General features: G+C 43.7%; 2 protein-coding genes across 2 annotated transcripts in view; one reads left to right on the top strand and one right to left on the bottom strand.

Moving 5' to 3' along the window:
- Positions 1 to 3748, bottom strand: part of ano8b (anoctamin 8b) — a 35491-nt gene extending 31743 nt beyond the window's left edge. Inside the window, exon 1 of the mRNA XM_063500355.1 lies at positions 3371 to 3748. Coding sequence (XP_063356425.1) covers positions 3371 to 3548 — 178 coding nt within the window. The 5' untranslated portion in view covers positions 3549 to 3748. The remainder of the gene's footprint in view (positions 1 to 3370) is intronic.
- A 2353-nt stretch (positions 3749 to 6101) lies between these two features.
- gtpbp3 (GTP binding protein 3, mitochondrial) lies at positions 6102 to 21870 on the top strand. Its single transcript, XM_063460590.1, has 11 exons — positions 6102 to 6376; positions 6674 to 6948; positions 8223 to 8309; positions 9048 to 9130; positions 10507 to 10626; positions 13536 to 13608; positions 14267 to 14410; positions 17619 to 17784; positions 20363 to 20478; positions 20670 to 20844; positions 21058 to 21870. Exons 1-11 carry the CDS (start codon positions 6312 to 6314, stop codon positions 21287 to 21289), a joined length of 1536 nt encoding a protein of 511 aa, XP_063316660.1. The 5' UTR covers positions 6102 to 6311; the 3' UTR covers positions 21290 to 21870.
- Positions 21871 to 22149: the final 279 nt, after the last annotated feature.

A 22149-nucleotide genomic window follows, 5' to 3' on the forward strand; every position in this document is an offset into this window, starting at 1 on the left:
ACACAAACTAATTGCTGAGGCGTTAACATTGGGTGCCTAATTAATCCTTGAAACGCGGGCTTTTGAGTTTTGAGGCTACAAAGGAGGATGGCTGCGAGGATCAAAGTCATTCCAGTCTACTGCGGTGGGAGAGATTAGCAAAATACGGTGGAGGCACGGAGACAATCGAGCATCCGAGCCTTTCGGTTCCAGAGCACAACCAAGACCCCGGCTGCACGAAGAAGTCACCCTGCCCTTGTGCTTTGCTCGCTGACTGACACTGACACGTGCGAGGGCGTTATGTGATATCGTAGTAATCCCACTGAAGTCCCAGAGCCTCTTTTTCGTAACCCATGCAGGAGAATAGACACAGGAAGGAGTTACTGCTGCAGCAACTACTGATAGCGGGTTGTTGTTTTAATTTCGTAGTTTGTGACAGATGTGAGTGCTTATGAGTTTCGTAAGCATGCATGTTGTTTATGCACCAAACTAAAGGAGAACGTTAGGACAAAAAATGTAGCTGGTTCCCTAAAAACACAGCGGCTGTTGCAGGGGTGTCGAACTCCAGGCCTCGAGGGCCGGTGTCCTGCAGGTTTTAGATCTCACCCTGGGTCAACACACCTGAATCACATGATTAGTTCATTACCAGGCCTCTGGAGAACTTCAGGACATGTGGAGGAGGTCATTTAGCCGTTTAAATCAGCTGTGATGGATCAAGGACACATCTAAAACCTGCAGGACACCGGCCCCCAAGGGCTGGAGTTGGACACCCCTGAGCTATTGGCTGCATGGCTTTTCCCTTTGTGTATGTAATTAACAAGTATTTATTATAAGTAAATGGGGCAGGTCACTCCAAAATCTTATAGTTATTTCAACTTTTATATAAAAATAGGAGAACAAAATTACAAATCTGCAGAAAAATACATTTGAAACTCTGCAGCAGTGTCTCTTTTCAGAAATCCTGAACCAGTTACTCAAAAAAAAAATACACAAACCTTCACACTGGAACTATTTTCTCTCACCTAACAGCCGATGGAAGCTTGCAGCAAGCTCAAATTTAAGCTCAGCTTAGGGCAACAGCATTAATGTTTACATCGTGTCCCACTGCCATGAGCGCGAGCCCCTCGTCACGGTTGAAAGCACCCTTGCTTCTGCACAGCGGTACAGTTCACATTCTCGAAGATAGCCCCATCATATTTAAGGGAAAGCAGACATCTCTGATAACTCCAACACTTGGAGCTCACAGCAAAAACAGTCTAGATAAACAGCAGCACAGCTCAGAGGAAAAACCCTGGATTTCGTGGTGAACTACCCCTTTAAGAAGTGCTTCATGGAAACGTCACTGCATCATTTCATCATCGCTGCTATCTGTGAAACAGTCTTGATTCACTGAACGACTGCAGGTGTAATAGTAGAGCCAGATGTGCTGAAAATCCTCACCTTTCCCACTATTTGCTTCTCTACATGTGTGTTTCTGTAATGCTGGGGGAAACTATTACACAAAAGCATCTGTTTTCATGTAGATTCCCACACTGTAGATGGTTTTGAAGTTTAACCATCCATTTATATTCTTATGCTTATTTAATTCAGGCTTGAAGAGGATGGGCCGGGAGCCGGAGCCTATGCCAGCTCGCTGGACAGGTCAGCAATCTGTCACAGAGGCAGATATCCACACTCACGTACTGAGATTCACCAGGCTGAACCCACGCTGACATGGGGCAGAATGTGCAAACAAAACAGGACAAACCTGGATTCAAACCCAGCACCTTCTTACTGTGAGGTAACTGTGCTAACCACCTCACCACCTGCCACACATGTTGATGTTTATTTCTACACATAATATTCTCGAGCACAGATGGGAACAATAAACATCTCACAGCCTAGTTCATGTCACAGAAACCTTTGGAAGCATTGGGCTATTATGTCTGGCGTTACAGTTAATATAAAACCTCTTTAAGTTACTGTCCCTGCACCGTGGGAAGCATGGGGACTTTCTATAAACTCATTTCTTCTTTTATTAAACTTAATAAACATATCAAGTCAAACAAAACCAACATCTGAATAAAACTGGGATTCCTCTGATCTGAAGATTAAAAGCATAGTGTTAGACGTCTGATCAAGCACTCAATGCTTTCTGTACAGCTCTGCATTGTCCTACACATGTGCCTCTAGCCAGCTTTAAAGCCCTAGTCTCTTCTCTTTGCCCCGGCACTGCCTCTAGCTAGTTGAGCCACCGTAAAGTTGAACTCATCTTCATTTCACTGGCCCTCTAACAGTCTGTAGCCCATTCAAGGACCACTGGGTGCCACCCTCTCAACTGGATGACAGGTTGCTCTTCCATTCGGCAGCTGCCTGCTCAGGTTACCTCGACCAAGAGTGGAAAGAAGGTCTCATCTGCTGACAGCCCACTGCTCCACTGCATCACTCTGCAGCAGCACTCAGGAGGCACAGAGGCTGTCTCTGCACCCCGCATGCAGGAAAACAATCCTGCCTTGGCAGCTGAGGCTCCCTGTCCCAGCTAATATTGTGGTCTGATCCAAAAATAGCCTCACTTGTAAATCTTGCAAAGAGACAACTAAGATATGGGCTGTTCAAATCCACTGTCAGAGGCACGGAGTATTGACATGAAGCAGGTTGGTTCTGATTATCCTTTGTAAAGAGGAAGGAGGGAAAAGTCGATTTTATGATGTATTTTTTTTCTTGCAGCCTCCAATACAAGAACAGCACCGGAGACCAAAATACAATGAAATGTGAGGAGGTGTGAACCGAGAAAAAGGAAAACACTACGAGCTTAAAGCAGATTAAACATGCACCTGTCCTCGAGTCTGTCCAATAGCATGGAAACTGACACTGAGGAAATAACGGTGCACGACGCTGTGTGCAATAGTGCAGTCCACCTGCAATAGTTCGGAAATCCCGAGTAAAGTGATCTCGAAGGTAAACAACCTTAAAACAGAGGAGATGACTGACAAGAGAGGACCCCCTTCAATAAAAATAGGCTAACTATCAGCCAATCAAGGCCGTGAGCTGCATGTGAGGATAGTATGGACAACAACAGCTGCCCAGAGGGAACAAATGGGCTCATAACAGGAGGCAGGCTAATGGGCTAAACAGACAATAACCGACCAGAAGGTCATAACTCGGACGTGCCAAAGTGGCCATTTTTCCTGAACACCTATTATCACATCAGTGATTTTTGGAAACAGCACGAAATGCCAGTCAGAGCCATCGTTTACAGGCCTGCTGCCTGACCAGGTGTTGATTTTGGGACGCCCTCGCGGAGACAAAAGAACCGTGCCACCGCGAGGTGCGCGACGGCAGTGCGCCTCTTGTCTCGTTTTCCAACAGCGTCGCGTTCACCTGTCCTTCCCCTCCGCCTCCTCTCACTCACCCAGCACGCCGGAGGAGGTCTGTGGCGGAGCCGAGCCCGGATCCGGCCTCTCTGCGTCTCCTTGCGGCGCTCGGTGTCGGTGCCGGGAACTCTCGGGGCCGTCCCCGGAGGTGGTCGCGCCACCGGCGGCCGCCCCGGCTGCAGCAGCTCCCGCCGCTGCCGTCCCCGTGTCGGGCATGCTCTCTATCAGCGAGGAGCGACTGAGGATGAAGGTATTCTCAGGGAAATCGTGCAGCGGTGTCGCATCTCAAGAGGAGGGCAAAGCATGGGTGTAGCGTAGGGGCCGGTGGGGGGTCAGAGTGGGGGTTAAATGAGAATGAAAGTGAAGTGAAGGTTGTCGGCGTTGGCGCAGCGGCGGATCATCCTGGTGGTACTCTGGAGCAGGATGCGCGGTTAGATGGAGAGCGCTCCTCCAACCACTACAGGAGGAGGGACAAAGAGAGGGAGGGAGGGGTGGATGGAGGGGGCTGTGTGACACACATGCACCTTCACGGTCGCTGACTGATTTAGCGACTGATTGTTGTCTCAGATTACATTACCAAAACTGTTAAATGTAACAAACCCGCACCACGCACACTGTAGGAATTAAAAAATCTGTCTGTTAGGATCATCTTATGCATGCATGTAGTAGCGGTTCCTCCATCTCTGAGAGAAATGTATTTTTATCACCTCGCAGGCTGCAGATCGAGGCCAAAAATAGAATCCAAATGGCTACATTAAAGGAAAACTCATTCAAAATGCATGGTTTTCACAGTGATGACATTACCTTACAGGCAAGATGCCCAATCAGATGATCTTGTGCTTTTAATGTGCACGCCTTTGATAATCCTTTCATAGACTATCACTCTTCTTTGACTATGATAGGAAAACTGAATAGGCTGTGCAAAAAATATCTTCACGGATTAAATTTTTAGTGACACTTGGGTGTGGCTACCGGTAATATCGCTTCTCAGTCAAACACTCTACAGTAAACACAGCGTGGAGCTCTGCAATGTTTGCTTTGCTGCTTAATAAGCTTGGTCATTCCATCACTGTATCGCTAAGGCCAGTTTACATGGTCACACTGTCTTGGAAAGAGAGCAAAGAGCAGTCCTCCACCCTAAAGAGACACACATCCCTCAAAATAAATGTTGTTACAGCAGAGCGAGTCAGATGATCCTCTGCAGGTAAAATATGTGCTTTGTCTTAAATTACTATGTCTGCCCCTTTTCAACCTGTGGGGGAGTTGCTAAACATATAGGAGTGCTTGTGTGTGCAAGGAAGGTGAACACAGCTATCGTTGTAGACAAAGATCATTTCATAACCTTGAATCATAATCGGGGCTGAGAGGTAACTGTCTCTGTTTGGACTGTATTCGGCAGCTGTGAGGTGGCAGCTGTCATGCTCTGTGCACACACTGAGCAGTCTATAAATTATTTAGATCCCAGGTTAAAGATTGCTCCCAGGCCTCGGGCCATGCCTCTTCACCGTGTACACAATCTATCATCTTTGTCGTCCCTCCTGGAGGCCGTGTTTCACTGTGCGGCTACAGAGGCAGGCTGGCAGCCCGCCCCCTCGTATGGTTCAGAAGCATCTCATCTGTGAGCACAAATTCTGCTTACTCACCACTCTCTGGGATGACAGCTGCAAGACGCTGCAGTGGGGCACACACACACACACACACACACACACTGATGCACACAGTCTCTGTTTATGTAGTCTATGAAGAACCACAGATCAAAGCACTGTTAGTTTTAATAGACACAGAACACAATCTAAACAAATACTGTAAAACTTATCATTTGAAATCAATTAAAAATAGTAGTGCTGTAAGAATAACCCTGTTTGCACTGCTGTTGATTCTCACACACTAAGGGATACCTTCCACCTTGTGCTGAAAAAAGCCAAACTTGACTGCTGATTTGTTTCCTGGTTAACATGTGCATTCTGCATAATGTGCCAGAGGTGTTTCCCCCAGTTTTCGATGATTTGGTAAGAAAATTGGCAGTAAAACAAATTCTAGTCTGTCCTGAACTGAATTTTACAGCCTCCTTTTTTCCATATACTAACCACAAAACAAAGGTGACAGACATGTTGGCACGGACATCGCACAAACAGTAGATCCTTTGACAGCAGGTGCATCACTGAGTTAATCATTTGAGTTCATGTAAACATAAGTAAAAAAAAAAATTAAACAGTAATGATAAAAAGTGAAATGTTTATAGCCATAATGATATTAGCTATATACACAAAAAGTAAAACATTGGAATTTGCAGCAGGGATCGATGTACACCAATGACAGTGTTAATGAACCTTTTTGTGGCCTAAATCACATAAAATCCCTTCATATTAGAGGAAGGTTTGTAAATATCACAACACAATTTCAAGTTAGACAAGGAGTTATTTTCATGCTTTATTTCATGCAACGCTACTTTTGTGGGGGGACAAAAGATTACTGTCAAACAGATTCCTTCCACAAAATAACCAAAATTTTATATGTTAATGTTTAAATGGATGTATTTGTTTAACGTGATATAAAACAACAAAAAAGGCTGAAAATCAGACCTTTGATCCCGGAACCGATCATATTTGAAATAGTCACACGGACCGAATTTTCAGCGTACGATAGGCGTGGCTTACGCCAGATTGACAAGCGTTGAACAAACGGGAGTGCTTAATCTGCTGTCGTTGTGAGAAACGCTAGCCAATCGAAATCAAGGGTGGGAGGAGCTACTTAAATGTGACTGAAAGATGGGAAGGAAAAGTCACGAGCGGGATGAGTGTGTAAATTATACTTTCATATAACATAAGATAAGACGCAAAAGAGTGAATGTCCGGCAGCTAACATTAGCTTCACAGACACTCCGACGTTAACTGAAAAGAAGCAAAGTGGAAATAATGTGTTGGGTGTCAGTCTGTAGGAGAAGCAGCAAATAAATGAAACGTTTGGTGTCTCATAATCATGCTGCCGCTGCGGTCCGTGTGTGGTGGGATATGGAGAGCTGCTGTGCACACAGTCAGGATGAGGTTTGTTCTGTTTCCCGGCCTCTATGTCAAATTCATGTCTTTATGTTTATGGCTGCATTCACAGAAGCAAAATAGTGCTGTTAAAATATAGTTACGTTGATTTTTTTGGGCACTTTTCATTATTTATCCACACAAGTTTAATGCTTGTTGTTACACTGACTTAACTTGCAGTGTTGTTTATTTAAGTGCTCATTTATAACTTTGATTTTGAGTTTAAATAATACAATAGAGGTATAATAACTGAAAACAAGATGTAGAATATGTTATAGTATGAATCAGTCATTTTCTTATTTCCAGCCGTGGAGCTCCACCCTACAGGCTCCTCTCCTCTACCTGTGATGGAGCCCCAGCTGCGCTGGCTGATGCTGACACCATCTTTGCGCTGTCGTCCGGGCACGGCAGGTGCGGGGTGGCAGTGGTACGTGTCAGTGGTCCCGCCTCAGCCACAGCCCTGAGGTGTATGGCTGGGTTCACGCAGCGTCTGCCCCCTCCACGCACCGCCCTGTTACGCAGCATCACAGACCCCCGCTCCACAGAAGTGCTGGACCGTGGGCTCGTCCTGTGGTTTCCAGGTCAGTTCCACTGGACCGTTCTTACATTTTGTTCTTCTCTTTTTTTTTGTCTGAGAATATGAGGATGTGGATATGTTTTTGTTTAGAAGCACATAAGTTACATCCATGTCCAAAGGTTTATAAACATACCCCCGATATGTAGACAGACTCGTACTTAACGATGATAAAAAGGAAGTATTCCCTCAGCCAGTGTTATTGATTTATATATCAGTACACAATATAAAAATGATGTCGTGTTTGCCAGGCAATAAAAGTAGGTAAGTACAACCTGAGATGAGTAATGCCTTATGATGTATTACACAGTGTCATTATTCCTCAGGCAGGGACCACACCTTAGTTCTGATTAAACAGTGCTTATTGAAACAGGATGATGGATGGAGTGAGCAAAGATCTTGATTGATGCTGCGGTTTGGGAAAGGCCTCAAAGAGGATCAGCAGTTTCTTCTAAGTCCTGGGTACCAACAAGAGAAGAGAGCGGGTGGAGTTGGGATACTAAGCTAAAATACAGAAGCAGTGTGTGAAAAACTAACTACACTCCGTGATTCAGGAACTAGTAGAACCCCATTTAGCAGCAATAGCTTCAAGTATTGTTGTGGAGGAATGTAGGCTCACTCTTCTTTTCAAATGTGCTTCAGTTCACTGATGTTTGTGGGTATTTATTAAGCCACAAGGCTGTAAAACAAGCCCAAACCTTCATCACTCCATCACTGTGCTGAAGTATTTGTGCTAAGATGCTGTTTCTCCACGTTGGTCTCATCTGCCTAAAGCACATTGTTGCAGAAGGCTTGTGTTTGGCAGATGCAGCCATGCAAACCAAACATGCTAACTGAGGCCTGCAGAGTCTGAGACGTAGTTCTTTGTTTAGTTTTTTCCCCCATTTCTCTGAACACGACCTGAGCTTGGAGTGACTTTGGTGGAAGGTCTACGCCTGAGAAGTGTAGCATCTGCCTCGAATGTTTTCCACTCGTGAAATAAGGTTTTTCACTGCATTGTTTGGAAATAGCCTGTAGAGGCGAAACGGTGGAAATAGAGCGGTGCGCTGCTTTAAAAGTGGGACACATAAACAACATTGCAGAGTTTGGTAAAACCACGTCATTTCTCACTAACATTTAAAGTCAGTAACCCACAACCATAGCTGCTGTGTTTTATCTAAAACCAGTAATAAATCTTTCCAGTATCTCACATCCTGCCTGTTATTCACTTCAGTTCTCTTTACATATTTAAATAACTAAAGGACGCACAGAGTGTTGTTATTCCTTTGTTTGTTTCATCAGCTCCTCATAGTTTCTCCGGAGAAGATAGCGTGGAGTTCCATATCCACGGAGGTCCCGCTGTCATTACTGCTGTCTTACAGGCTCTTGGTAAGATGTGATTCTCAGTATAATGTTTTAAAAAACTTGATATAATTCAATGTGACAAGCAAACATATGCAGACTTGAGATGAAGAGCGTTTTGAAGTTTGTGAGTCTTTGTAGCTTTGCGAGCTCTAAGCCTCCGTAAGTACGATATCTGTTGGAGTCAGGCGGCCATCCATCACTGCGACTTAAAACAGAGAACTGACGCATGCATCGGCGCGTCTGAGATACTTTTAATATGCGCTGTGGCAAGCGTGACAGTCCTCCTGTGCTTGATGTTTTCACTGCAGTTCTCCTGTTGACCTCCCAGGGGGCAGCATTGTATAAAGCAGAGAGTCAGTTTATCTGCTGTAAGATTTTTTTCTAAGCAGGGAGGAATATTTAATATTACATTACCTTTGTTTTCAAGGTTCATTCAGATAAAATTGTTGCCTTTGTTTGGAAACCAAAAACACTGAGCGTGTCGGCGAGATCATTCCGGTAAAATGTCTCTAATCAGGAGACGGTGACCCACGTTTGCCAAATGGTTTTGCACTCACTATTGTCTCACCTGATGAGATTTGCAAAGTGTCTGAGAAAACAATGAACCCATAACCTACTTAACCTGTAGTTGTGCCTGTTTTTGCTCTCTGCGTGAGTCATTGACCTTATGTTTTGTCCTCCGTGTGTGCATTGTGTGCACGATGCATGCCTACCTCGTGTCTCATGCAGTTCTTCGTGTTTGTGTTTACGTGTGTTTTTCAGGAAGCGTGCCTGGCTTGAGGCCGGCCGAAGCGGGGGAGTTCACGCGGAGAGCTTTTCAAGCAGGGAAACTCGGTTTAACGGAGGCGAGTCGAGAGGAATGTGTAAAACACATTGTTGTGCATCTAGAGTTATTATAGCAGCCCGTTCAGGGATTTCATACGCATGAAATGTAAACAGGAACAACTTCTCCTTTTGCATATTTTGCCCTTTGGCAATTTTATTTCATTGAGTTGTCTGATATTCCCGCATTAATGCAACAACTGGGCCTCTGTAGATGTTTTTTTTTTAATATACAGCCTGAAGCATTAATAAAAGTCTGTTTGGATTTTCTGTGAAGCGTAAAAACCAATATATTAACCTCACACAGGACATTAGATATGAATAACACGTACGAACAATTTAATAAAGTTTTTAATGGACTGTTTTGAGAGGACAAGTAAAATAGCAGATGAGCCAAACACTCGCAGGACTTTCAGATAAGATGAGTTTTATTGGTGCTGAAAGGAATTTGGCCTGGGTGTCTAAGCTGTGGCAGCGACATCCCTCTCTAAACAGCAGCAGGATGCACTTTCCTGTAGATAACACCTAATGGACATAATAAGGGAAAAACACTTGATGAAACAGCCCGCACCACTTCTGAAAACTGTTGTCAGTGAACACAATTCATTTTAAAATTGCTGTTGGAAAAGACTCTGATAATGGGACGCGTTAAAGTTTGCAGATATGTTTTCTGGAAATCGTGGGCACCAAAATGGGTTCTGCACGTATCCCAGCAGCCAGACTGTGGGTGCTGAACAGGCCTGAAGACCCACATCTGCGTATTCAATGGGCTGCATTACATATATTTATATATGCCTCAGCCATAAAGGGCTGATTGGGGGGGATAGGTCAGACGAGTTAGAATCCCAGTGTCTTCGACAAAAGGTCAGAGGTCAGAGGGCAAGTTTCCTGAAAATCCAGTGATTGCGATAAGTTGAAAACAGGTCAATGTAGACTTGTGAAACTGTTGCTGGCACAGGGATGTCTGCTGGGAGGCTGAGGGGTAGCTCTGGGTGATCCCAGTATTTTTTATACCCTGAAACTCCTGCAGTGCGTCTGCTCATTTCCTCATATGCTCACAGTGTGTTATCATGTGTGTTATAGATCCGATAAACACACACGGCAAACATTTCCACGTCTCTGCTTCTTTTTTTTGAAAGATGTCAGCTTCATCAAATCCAAACAATTATTAGTTATGTTGTGTTATGTTAAAAAATAATAACAACGACATTTCTAACCTTTAACATTTGATATGTTGTGTTTAAATACTCGGTTTCAATGATTTGGAAATTATTGAATTTTTCACTTTATTTTAAACTTTTTGGGAGAAACGTTTGTTATTACAGGAGACAGAAAGGATGTGTACATATTAAACATTCCAGTATAAGGATATACGTAACATATGGTGTGTGATTCATAGGTGGAGGGGCTTGGGGATCTGATCCACGCAGAGACAGAGGCCCAGAGGAGGCAGGCTCTTAGACAGATGTCAGGCGAACTGGGACGCCTGTATCAGGACTGGAGCGACAGACTGAAACGGGTACGTCCTCTGGTAGAAAAGCGGCTGGTTTGAAGAAGTATTTGCCCGTTTTCATGATGTTTTAGTTTTTCTGTGTCACACATACATATTTAATTCATTTACACCTGCCGGACCTGCTGAATCGAGAGAAAACGCAGTAGTATAAAAGATCTGAAAAAGAAACTGCTGAGAAACAAAGTCAGTTTGGAAAGAGTCACAGAGCATCGTCTTTCAGCTGCGGTGAACAATCCCAGGAGCGACCGGCCGACCAAAATTACTCACATCGACGACTCATCCAGGAGGAAGAACTCAGAACAACATCTAGAGAGCTGCAGGCCTCATGTGGGAAAATGAATTGAGGACATATCCTGATGAGTCAAAAGCTGAACTTTTTGGAGTATTTGAGGCCATCTGCCGCCGCCCCAGCCCGTCGCAGCAGATGGCCCCGCCCCTCCCTGAGCCTGGTTCAGTCGGAGGTTTCTTCCTGTTAAAAGGGAGTTTTTCCTTCCCACTGTTGCCAAAGTGCTTGCTCATAGGGGGTCATATGATTGTTGGGTTTTCTCTGTATGTATTATTGTAGGGTCTACCTTACAGTATAAAGCACGTTGAGGCGACTGTATAAATAAAGCTGAATTGCATTGAATTGAAAAACTGACGCAGCGATTCGGTCCAACCTGGTGGTCGTGTGATGGTCTGGAGCTGCTTTGCTCTGATCTGAAACACTTGCAGTAATTTATGAAACCATGAATTCTGCCGTCTACAAGAAAATCCTAAACTTGCTCCGGTCTTCAGCTGGACTGGACGCAGCAGCTTTGACACCCGGTCTCTCCTGTCCGCACCTCGTCTCTGCGCAAACAGAAAGCATCTGTTTTAACTCATTCCGAGTTAGCTTGGCACCTAAAACGAGGGGAACTTCTGGAGTTTTCCCAGAAGAAACTCAGGAAAGAACCTGTCCGCACTGTGCTGTAGGTCAGGATTCACTTGCTTCGTACCAACACAATGCATTTTTTGTACCTCCAAGACTGCAGTGTTGATGCAGCAACCTATGGGAGTCTGAGGCTTCCTGTTTTCAAGTTGCTGCAGTACGTGCGTTTCTGTTCAATGCTTGGAATCAAAGTGATAGTCTTTCCAGGGCACATGTACACAAAGTACTTTTAAAATATTAAAGTCAGTTTAATTTGACCTCACAGACATGGAATTAAAAGAAACTCATATGAATTCAATTAAGCAGCGTAACAATGAAACAGAAGGTTTTCTAAAGTCTTAATAACTTTTTTAAATGATTGAACATTTCTTACAGATACGGATAAAATGCTCAGACGGGAGAGTCAGAAGCGCTCGAGTGAGTAACGGCAGCGTTTCCTCTGATCAGTGATGTGATTCGCTTTCCAGAGAAAAATAAAAAACCTGTCATTTTTAGCATTCGTGGCATCAGACCTGAGTCACTGCTGCTGACAGACTGTGTTAACATTTTTATTTCCTGAGGAAAAGTGCGATATTAGTAAGCAGACAAAGCGGCACATCTGTTCTGACAACTGTCGTTTTAGAAAAGTGATTAAAACCTGCTGCAGTGTTTAACGAACGTCTGAAAGATGAATTATCTGAAGCATGGCTAACGTTTATCTGAAAATGACCACAGTCGAATAAAAGCATGATACAGTACGTGCAGCGGTATTGTTCTTCTTATCTGTGTGAAGTATCCTGTATGCATCATAAATCAGTAGGTGTAGCTCAGGTTAGGAGAAATGAATGCAAATTTAAATCTCAGGTTAGAGACCGTTTTTGCTCCGCTCACTGTAGCTCGTTGCCTTATTTTGCTTTATTATTTCTAAAGATTTAAAAAGCAGCGTTGTTCATTTGTGGTTGAGTTGATGCATGCAGTCCAAAATGATAAAGAAGTCATTGTGAGTTGAGCCTAAGTTAAAGGACGCTGACGTGATGCCGTGTGTTGCTGTGCGTTTGCGTAATCCTGACCCGATCGTGTTTTTTGTTCCCGTTTTGTGGAGGCAGTTCACAGGAGAAGGTCGCTGACCGCGGATGAACACTTGAACTCGCTGGGTGTGGGCCAAGCCCTTTTGTACTCTGACCTGTTTTGAAAAGCATAAAACGTTGGTCTTTCAATACTTTGGCACCAGACCTGACCAACCGGTCCAGGTGTTCTCCCCTGAGAAAACCTTCTTAATTTGCTTGTTGGCAGCTACTTAGCACGGTTCCTAGAAGCTTTTAAAACACGGCTTTATTTTGGACTCGCATTTCTGAGAAGATTGCTAATAAAAAAGTATCCTATATGTGTATGTTGGTGGAGGTCAAACCTGCATTTGACACTAAACAATGCTGCTTTTTTAACCAACCACATTTATAAATTGATTCAACTATGGGAATCTGATGCTTCCTGTTTTTCTGGAGCTATACCGCTATTGTGTTTATGTTCCACAGTGTCAGTCAAGATACTGATCTTGGTGGAAATGCTGAAGCTTTTCTCTATACAGAGCTATTCCTGAGCTTAAATCTGGCAGTGAAGCAAAACTACAGAAAGACTCAACAAAAGGGATTTATGTTCATATCTGCAGATAAGTGACGTAAATAACTGGACGGCTCAAAAAGGAGAAAGCCTCTTCTTGCTTTTACCTTGAAACTGAACTTAAAGTAAAAACATTGAGTGATATCAGTGACTTACAGACTTGTTTCTGCTCTTTCTTTGGCTGAATTGCATCACTGCAGGCACAGCGATCTGCTGTTCACGAGTCTCCTGCTCTCTGTCGTGTATTTTTCTGGCCTGGTGTCACATTTCATGTAAATAAGCTTTGCAGTAAAAATAGAAAAAGTTGCTTCATTTTTTAAGACTCCTCCAAAAATGTTATACTTAAGTCATTGAAAGAGCTGCGATTTAGCTCCCTGATTTCACCCCTCCCCTCCCTGTGTCTTCACAGTGTTTGGCCCACGTCGAGGCCTTCATAGACTTCAGCGAGGATGAGCTCATTGAGGACGGGGTCTTGAACCGAGGTACCTGTGCACTTTGACCTTTGCGGAACAGACAGTCATCCTTTGGGGTTTAAAGGGGTTAAAGGGAACCGAGGACTTTTTCTGTCAGTGAGAGAGGAGTCCGACTGCTCTTCCTGTTTTGAGCTCTAAGTGGCAATTTTTCTGAGGGTCATTTTCTTCGGATGTGTTGAGAGGACGGCCAGAAGGACAGTTGAGGCATTTGGCCTGCCTTCAAAAACAAGCCTACTCCCAGGAAGAGTGCCGTCAGCGGCCCGACTGGGTTTCCTATCCTCTCAGCAGACGTGAGAGAGAGCGACGCCCCCTGTGAGTGTCGCCAGTCGTCTGGCACTGCCAGATTCTTTCATAAGTCTCAAATGTTTTGAGATTTCAGCACAAAGCCTGGGAACGGGTGTTTGTTTTGGTGGTGAGGAATGTTGGCTCATGCCACAGAGCGGAAAATAATAATAGACTTTCAAAAATAGGAAAGGTGGTATAAATACTTTGCTTTTCCACCTGCAAACATACAGCAAGATTTATCTGACATTGTGTTAATTTTTACCTTCAAAGTGTCCAAAATTCGAGTGAAATACTTTATCCATCGAAGAGTTTTAAGGAAAAAGAGGACAGAAATGTATTTTATAATGCCACCGTGTCTGTGTCTGTGCTGATCCCCTCATAGTGGACGTGTCAGTATGTGATCTGCAAGCGGAGATTGAGCGACACCTGAAGGACGAGAGACGGGGCGAGCGGCTTCGCAGCGGGGTCCAGGTGGTGATCGCGGGAGCTACTAATGCAGGAAAAAGTAGCCTTCTTAACAAACTCTGTAAGAGAGCCAGAGTTGGACACACCCTCACATACAGCGAAAGGATCACAATTATAATGTGCAAAGAATATTTTTAATATATATTTTGATGGCGAATCAGGGAAAAAGATATCTGTCATCTCAGAATGGATTCAAAAAGAGTGAAATGTGTGTGATTCAGAGGAAGTCTGTGCTGCGTACCATAAAGCACAAGAAACCTGATTTTTCATTCTCATCAGAAGCCGTTCCTCGTTTTTACCATCTGATTGAAGAGTGCAAAAGTTTCTGATGGATCGATCTGATTCATCCATCCAGTGTCGCATCAGCAACAACTTTAGGGAATCGCAGCACATTTGGTGCAAACACCAACGTGGAATCAGATGAATGAATACTAATGTGGACAACTTGGTTACATTTTATATCCAGAAGTCAACATTCAGCTTCACTGTGACATCAGCATGGTAATATATTTAAAACCATAATTCAGACTAGGGCTTGGTTTAAATATTGATTTCCTGATTCAAATCATTTTTAGTTTGAATAAAGTAGGGCTGCCACGATTAGTCGACTAGTCACGATTACGTCGACTATCAAAATCGTCGACGACTAATTTAATAGTCGACGCGTCGTTTGAAGCTTTGTAAGATCCCAAAAGACGCAGGAATAAGTAGTAGGATTTAAGAGTGTAATAACGGACTGAAACAGAAGATGGCAGCACTGCATGTACAAGGATGCCAGCTGCCGTTAAACCCCGAAGAAGAAGAAGCTGTGTCCCAGAATTCATAGCGCGGCCCTGCTCAGTTTCCAACAATGGCGGCAGCAAGTTAGTTTTAATATTACTCTTATTAATCTTTCTGGGTCACAAAATAAACGTTTAACATATTTTCAGGCGAGAATGTAGCTGTGTAAACCTCAAATATCTGCTCGGTTTATCAAGACACCACATATTTTCAAAAGCGCTCCGACGTTTTCGGAGACGTCTGTTACCCACCAGCTCGATAGCTAGCCGGGGGAAAGGCTCACTAGAGCCGCTGAGAACACCGGACTCCCGGCAAATCGTTTTCAAACCCACCGCCGTCTTTCGCTACTCAGGTTAAACATGATTTATAAGTCACTTAGATAACTCAAAAATGTTATTGTTTGGCTTTTTTCAGTATTTTATTTGTTCCTGAGTAAATCGGTTTGGCTGAGATTAAAGTTATAGTTTTTACACAGCTGAATAAACGTCAAGCAGACAGCTGGTTATCAGAAGTGTGAGATGCTGGAGAGTTTACTCCGGTGTCCTGATATATTTTAGACAGCAAGGAGCAGACGGCTGAGTCTATTAAACTTCACCGAAACAATCTGCAAATTTCATTAAAATTTAATAAACTATCATCTTGTCTTTATTTTTAGTTGGCACCTTAAACACTTAAAGCTGTAAGCTAATGATAGTTATATAAGAGCAGATGCTGCTGGTGCAATAAGCTGTACGTTTTACGTCCAATGGATGATGATCTGATTAGTCGACTAATCGCAAAAATAATCGGTGACTAGTCGACTATCAAAATAATCGTTTGTGGCAGCCCTAGAGTAAAGCGATATTGATTCATTAAATCCTGAATCGAAATTTAGATAAAAATGTATTTTACCAGAAACGCCAGAATCTCAGGTTAAAGCTCACAAAACGATTTAAAACAGCAAATAAAAGCAGGTACACGGATCCACACAAGGCTGTAAACACGGAGTGTGGACCGTTCACCCGACAACACGGACACGCCGCCGGGGCTGAAAGTCGACATTTCACAGATTCTGAAGCTGCAGGTTTCGTCACTCTGACCAAAACTGACTGAAGCAGCAAAAGAAGATGAAAACTTCACGTCATTAATTCTCTCTGACTTTGGCTGTTTTGTTTCCACCACGATTAAAATCTCACTTCCTGCACAGCTCTCTCTCTCAGTGTACTCGGAGACCAGTTTACCATCAGAATCTCTGTTTTCTGCATTATTCACTGATTGTTACGCACAAGTCTGCCGTTGTGTTCAGAGTTGTCAGCCTCCAACAAGAAAGCCTCATTTCTGCTGTTCAATCCAGAGGAAATGTAACCTTTTTAAAATTCTACCTCTGTAACTTTGCTCTGCTTCACTTCAGCAGCATCAGGTCATGTTCACATGTTGATTCATGGTTTTCTTCAGTTTTTGATTTACTGCAGAATATTTTTAAGGTCATCTGCTATAAAAAGGCAGGCCTGTGTTTTATCCTCAGTTACACAAAGTCACACCTCTGATGAAGTGTCAGCTTTGTTTTTATACATAGATATAAAAATATGGATATGTACTGATAAATGATCAGAATTATAATATTTCTGACTGAGTCAAAATCGAATCGATTATAGAAATCAAAGTCGATGCTCAGCCCTAATTCAGAACCAAAGAGGAGATTGTGACCATATTTCATATTTGAGTTGGTGACTTACCTTTGTGCCCAGTTCCTTCAGTTCAATCCTTCATATTCTTCACTAAATGTGAAAGAATAATAATGAAAGGAGTCTGGATGGAAACATAAATGCACCTGAAGAGCTTTCACACCTTTACGCTGCAGCTTAAGTCAAAGAATTTGTTCTAGTTTCTGATTAGACAAAACTTTCACCTTTTGTCTAATCAAAAGGTGAAAGTTTTTAACTTCTGTTTTTCATCCCAGTTTTTTATGTGAAAGACGGAAACCTTTATCCCTACGTTCTCTGTTTTACGCTTGTGCTGGTGCTTCAGGTGACAGTGGAGTCAATCTGTAGACTAAACACTTAAAAGAATAAAACATTTAAGATATAAGTAATATTTTCACATTTGTTAGATACGTTTCTGTAGAGTTTAAATGTTCTGCTTCTCTCTAATTATGTATATATTTGGTGTTTTGTAATGTGAGGACATGTTTCCTGACATAATGTCGAACCTTTTAATATAAGCTCTCCAGTCTTGAAGCTTGGATGTCTTCATATCAGAGCGATAGGTGTATTTGACAGATGTCAGATAAAGTCCTTCCTGCTCTGATTCGTGCTGCCGGTGGCCCGAGCTCACACCCAGAAGCACAGATATGTCAGCATTATTAGACCCAGGAGATTTCTCTGGTTATAAGTGATCTGCTGTATTGCAGGTGATGAAATGACCAAATTATGACTTCGAGAAATGCACACGATGCTTGTTTTTTTGTGACAGGCAAGTTTATTAACATTTAAAAACATTTTGTATTCCAGGTCAGAGACCTGCAGCCATTGTGTCTCCCATTGCTGGCACCACCAGAGATGTGGTGGAGACAGCTCTGGACCTCGGTGGGTTCCCCGTCCTCCTGAGTGACACAGCTGGCCTCAGAGACAGCTCGGACCTGGTGGAGAGAGAGGGCGTCCGCCGCGCTCGGGAAAGGTAGCGCATGAAAACCTCTTAAAAAAAGCATTGTTTTGCTTTCGTGTTAATAGAAAGAAATGAAGGCTGATGTTCGAATACTTGCACAGGACAGGAATGCAAGCGAGTATTTATTGCAAAGTACTGCATTATGTATGATTTAACAGAACACATTGGCCTGCAGACCAATGCGAAATGATCCTGGAAACAAAGAAAGGAAGAAATAAGTCATTTCTGTAATGTCTGTCCTACCCCAGAGTTTATATTGATGCTAACCACAGTTATAAATACACAGTGCAAACACTCTCAGGAGGTTGCGTAACGAAGAGTCCCCTTTCCTCATTGTACCGTCAAGAAGTACATACAGTATCAGGCCATTCAGCATGACAACGCATACATCTCTGCAGTCAGACTCAAAAATAGAAAACAGTATCCGCCGCGATGGAGCCGCGAAGGCTTTAAAACAAGTTTAGAAGTTCCACATTAGTCCACATGGAAATAGTAAACTAGTAAAGACATGAGGTATAAATAGCAAACAGGAAATATATATAAACGGCACAGAGAATAAAGAAACAGGTCAAGAGTGGAGGCTGGTAGGAGTCCCGTGGAAGCAGGTGAGGCACACGGAAAATCTTCTGTTTGACAATTATAACTTAAAGCTGGTTGCAGTGCATGCATGCCCGCCAAACGAGATAGCACTGTGCTCTACAGTATTATTAATGGAAGCTAAAGCCGAGTCGTTAGTGCCAAGTGTCACACTGAGTGTGTGTGATTTAAAGCCAGACTTATTTTTTCACGTGACAAAAGGTTGGAATTGGTACAGGACAACTTTCTCCCTAATATTAGTTTTAGAAATATTGGAAACGAACCTGAAATTATAGAAGAGATGAAGGTTATCAAGGTCTCGAGCACAGGCTGCTCCACAGCGTGCTTAAACCAAAAATGAAGGACACATCCTGAACGGTATTATTTATGACTCATTTGTGCCTCTTTAGGGAGGTGAGGTGGTAGGATGGCAGGAAGTAGGTTTATTTAGACTACAGTGGGGTTTTAAAATATATTAGACTAGACCAAACCTGTGTAAACTAGTCGGGCAGATGGGTTCAGGTAGCTGATCAGAGCTAGTGTAGAACAAGGCTGAACTTCTAACAAGGTTTCAATGTCAGTGTGCGAGCTAATGAAAGGGCTAAAAACATAAAGCTTTCACATAAACAGTGTATAAAGACAGCTGAGCCCTGTGATGGGCAAAGGTGGGCTTCAGTCCCCCTGATGTCCTAAACTGAATATGAAGTTTAGATGGATGAATGGAAGGACAGACAGATGGACGGTCGGAGGGACAGATGGAGGGACATATGCATGGACGGACTGACAGATGAATGGGTGGAAGGATGGATTGAAGTACAGATGCACGGACAAACAGATGGACAAACTGATGGATGGGTGGCTAGTATGTGAGTCAGTAGGACATGAAGGGGCCTGCAGTGAAAGAAGGACCCTCATATTTACACTCTGTACTCACTGGTATAGAGTAAAGTGAATACAGAACCTCTTACATGTGTCCGCCTTCACAGTACTACACTGTATTTTTCTTATTCGTCACCTCCCGACTCCCAAAATGAACACAGCTGTCGCTGCTGGTACAAATCCAGATGTGTCCAGAGGAATGCCATTTCCAGTGCAAATGCAGTCTCATCCCTTTACTCTTTGTTTAAGTTATGTGCCTGACCTGGTGGCTCTATAGGAAGGGCAGGCAGTTTGTGTTCTGTGGGAAACTGCTTTTGCAGGGAGCAGGAGAAAGGCTCGTGACCTGGGTCACTACAGGAAGGACGTGGTAAGTACAAGCATCCGCCTCCACTCCTGCTGCTACCTCGCAGTGAGACGGATGCAAGGAACCAGTATTTCACGTGAATACCATTTAGAGTCATGGGACGTCCCTGCCAGCTTTTCCGGGCTATAGCTTATGGTTCGTTTGTGAAACAGAACAACAGTCTCTGCTCTGAGATATCTTGGTGCACAGCCAAGAGCGGGCACAGGTGGTGGGAAACGTATTTGGGCTTGATGTATTTCCCAACAGTACTGCCATAGATTGTAGAGCTATACTTTATCCTAGAGGAACCACCTGTAGCACAAAAACCATCACAAAAGCAGCTTTGAGTGCCGGTGTTTGTTCGTCTGTGTACAGTGTAAGATACAGATGTGAAGGTCATGGTCAAAGATCGGTGGGATCTGAACCATAAATCGTCAAAGTAAGGGGCAAAGAGGCCCCAGATTATTTTACAGTTGCACCTTTACTCAATACTCCTGGTTTGGACTACAACTACTTTCGCCCTTCACCTTCATTTTGACCTCAGCTATCGCCCATAAAGTGTCCTGACTGCATCTTACTCGATTTTCACGCTGTTGTGGAAAAGTTGCCTCGAATAAACACATTTCAGGAGCCACGTCTGAAATACTCACAACTGTCCTTGTTGTAGTTACCAGAACCACATTTAGCCATGGAAACGCACACGGTGATGAGAAATACCTGCCACGCCATCATTACAGGTCGAGTGTCAGCAGTGGGTTTGTGACTAAAGTGGAGGCTGCTCTGTTTCTCCAGGGTGGAGCAGGCGGATCTGACGCTGGTGGTCGTGGACTCTGCTCATCTCCCCTCTGAGGCAGACCGAGCCGCAGCGTTCCTGCGGGAACACCTGACGAGTGTGCTGCCTGACACAGGTACCGTGCCATGCATTTGTCTACTGATGCACCAACTGAATTTTAAAGATGTTTGACTTTCACAGCAAAGCCTTGGTGTCTGTAGCTGTCTGCAATTAGTTAGAGTCTTAAAATGTGCATGAGGTAACCCCAGTCAGAGACAAATGAGGATCCGGATCAGTCAAGTTAACTTACCACATCATGTCCTGCAGACAGGTGTCTCCTGGTGTTGAATAAGGCCGATCTGCTGCCTGAGAAGCAGAGACAAAAGCTGGACAGGGAGCTGAGGGGTGTCTCTGGTCTCCCTGCTGTCTGTCTGATCTCCTGCCAGACTAACGAGGGACTGAAGGACTTCCTCACAGTGCTGCACAGCAGTGTCAAGACTCTGTGAGTTTGAGTTTTGTTTTGTTGCCCCAGTGCGAAGGCCAAGTCTCATTTGAATGTCCTCTTGCAGGATGTGTGAGATAGCTGTACAAACTGAACTGATGGCAGGGATCAATCTTAACTGCTTATTTGTTAAGGCAGTCTTCCCAGTGCATCTTTATCTTTGTAGTTCTCCTCCAGAGGCTCTTCACATTCGCTGATTAACTTCCTCTGTAGGTGTGGCGACCCTCTGTTCGGTGCCCCCACCCTGACACAGGCTCGCCACAGGGCCCACCTGCAGCGGTGTGCGGCGGCTCTGGCTCAGTATCAGCGGTACCGTGACACTGACCTCGCTCTGGCAGCCGAAGGTGTCCGTTTAGCTGTCACCAGCCTGGGCCGGATCACTGGACGGGTCGGGGCAGAGGAGATCCTGGACATCATCTTCAAAGACTTCTGCGTTGGAAAATAAATGAGTGAAAAACTGACAGATATGCGATCGCCGGCTGCTCTGAGAGGAAAATTGCATTCCTGCAGTCTCACGGTGTCAGAAAACAGGACTGAAAGGACACAGCTGGGCGCTGGGCCAGGCGTCGACACACAGTCGCAGCTGAAAGAAAAAACTCTGTGTTCTTGGCCGCTGAACGCGTGCGCTCCCAGGACGCTAAAATGTTTTCTGTTGATGCTTTTTATCAGCCAAAATAGTTTGAGCATGATGACAGGTGCCTCAAAGGCCCAATTTACCGAACAAGTGTTTGGCAAGCCTTGAGTCGTAATTTGAAAATAGATGTCGAAAGCCTTTGATAGGTGAAGATTGGCCTCCTGGGCTGCAACATAACAGCCCAGATCTTTTCAAATATAACCTGCAAGGTCATGGACTGAAAGTTTGGATGTTTACTTGTACCGCAGGAACATGACTTATTTTTTACTTTGTACCTTTATTACATTTATTTATTTATTTTCCAAAAAATAACTGATACTAATCAGAATGATTGTATCGGTTTGTTACATGTTGCTGTGTTACGTTACTTTGGACCCTTAAATAAATGAGATCGTGTGTATTTTTGTAACAAATAAAAATTCTCTTTAAAGAAACCAAACATACACAGAAGCTACGTTCTTGTTTTTTTGCTGAAGATAAAACAGTGAACTAAAAATACTCTGTGCCCTCTTTGAGTCACTAATAATAATAATAATAATATAAACCCATCAGCTACTCGTTAACAGTACAAAATTAGCCTCCCTATAGAAAATTACATTTCCCTCATGCTATTAAACATGAATGAATGAATGAATTGCTTTATTGGCCATATACAGGTTGCCCCACAGAGG

This window comes from Pelmatolapia mariae, linkage group LG17 (genome assembly GCF_036321145.2).
Source record: "Pelmatolapia mariae isolate MD_Pm_ZW linkage group LG17, Pm_UMD_F_2, whole genome shotgun sequence".
In the NCBI taxonomy this organism is placed as follows: Eukaryota; Metazoa; Chordata; class Actinopteri; order Cichliformes; family Cichlidae; genus Pelmatolapia; species Pelmatolapia mariae.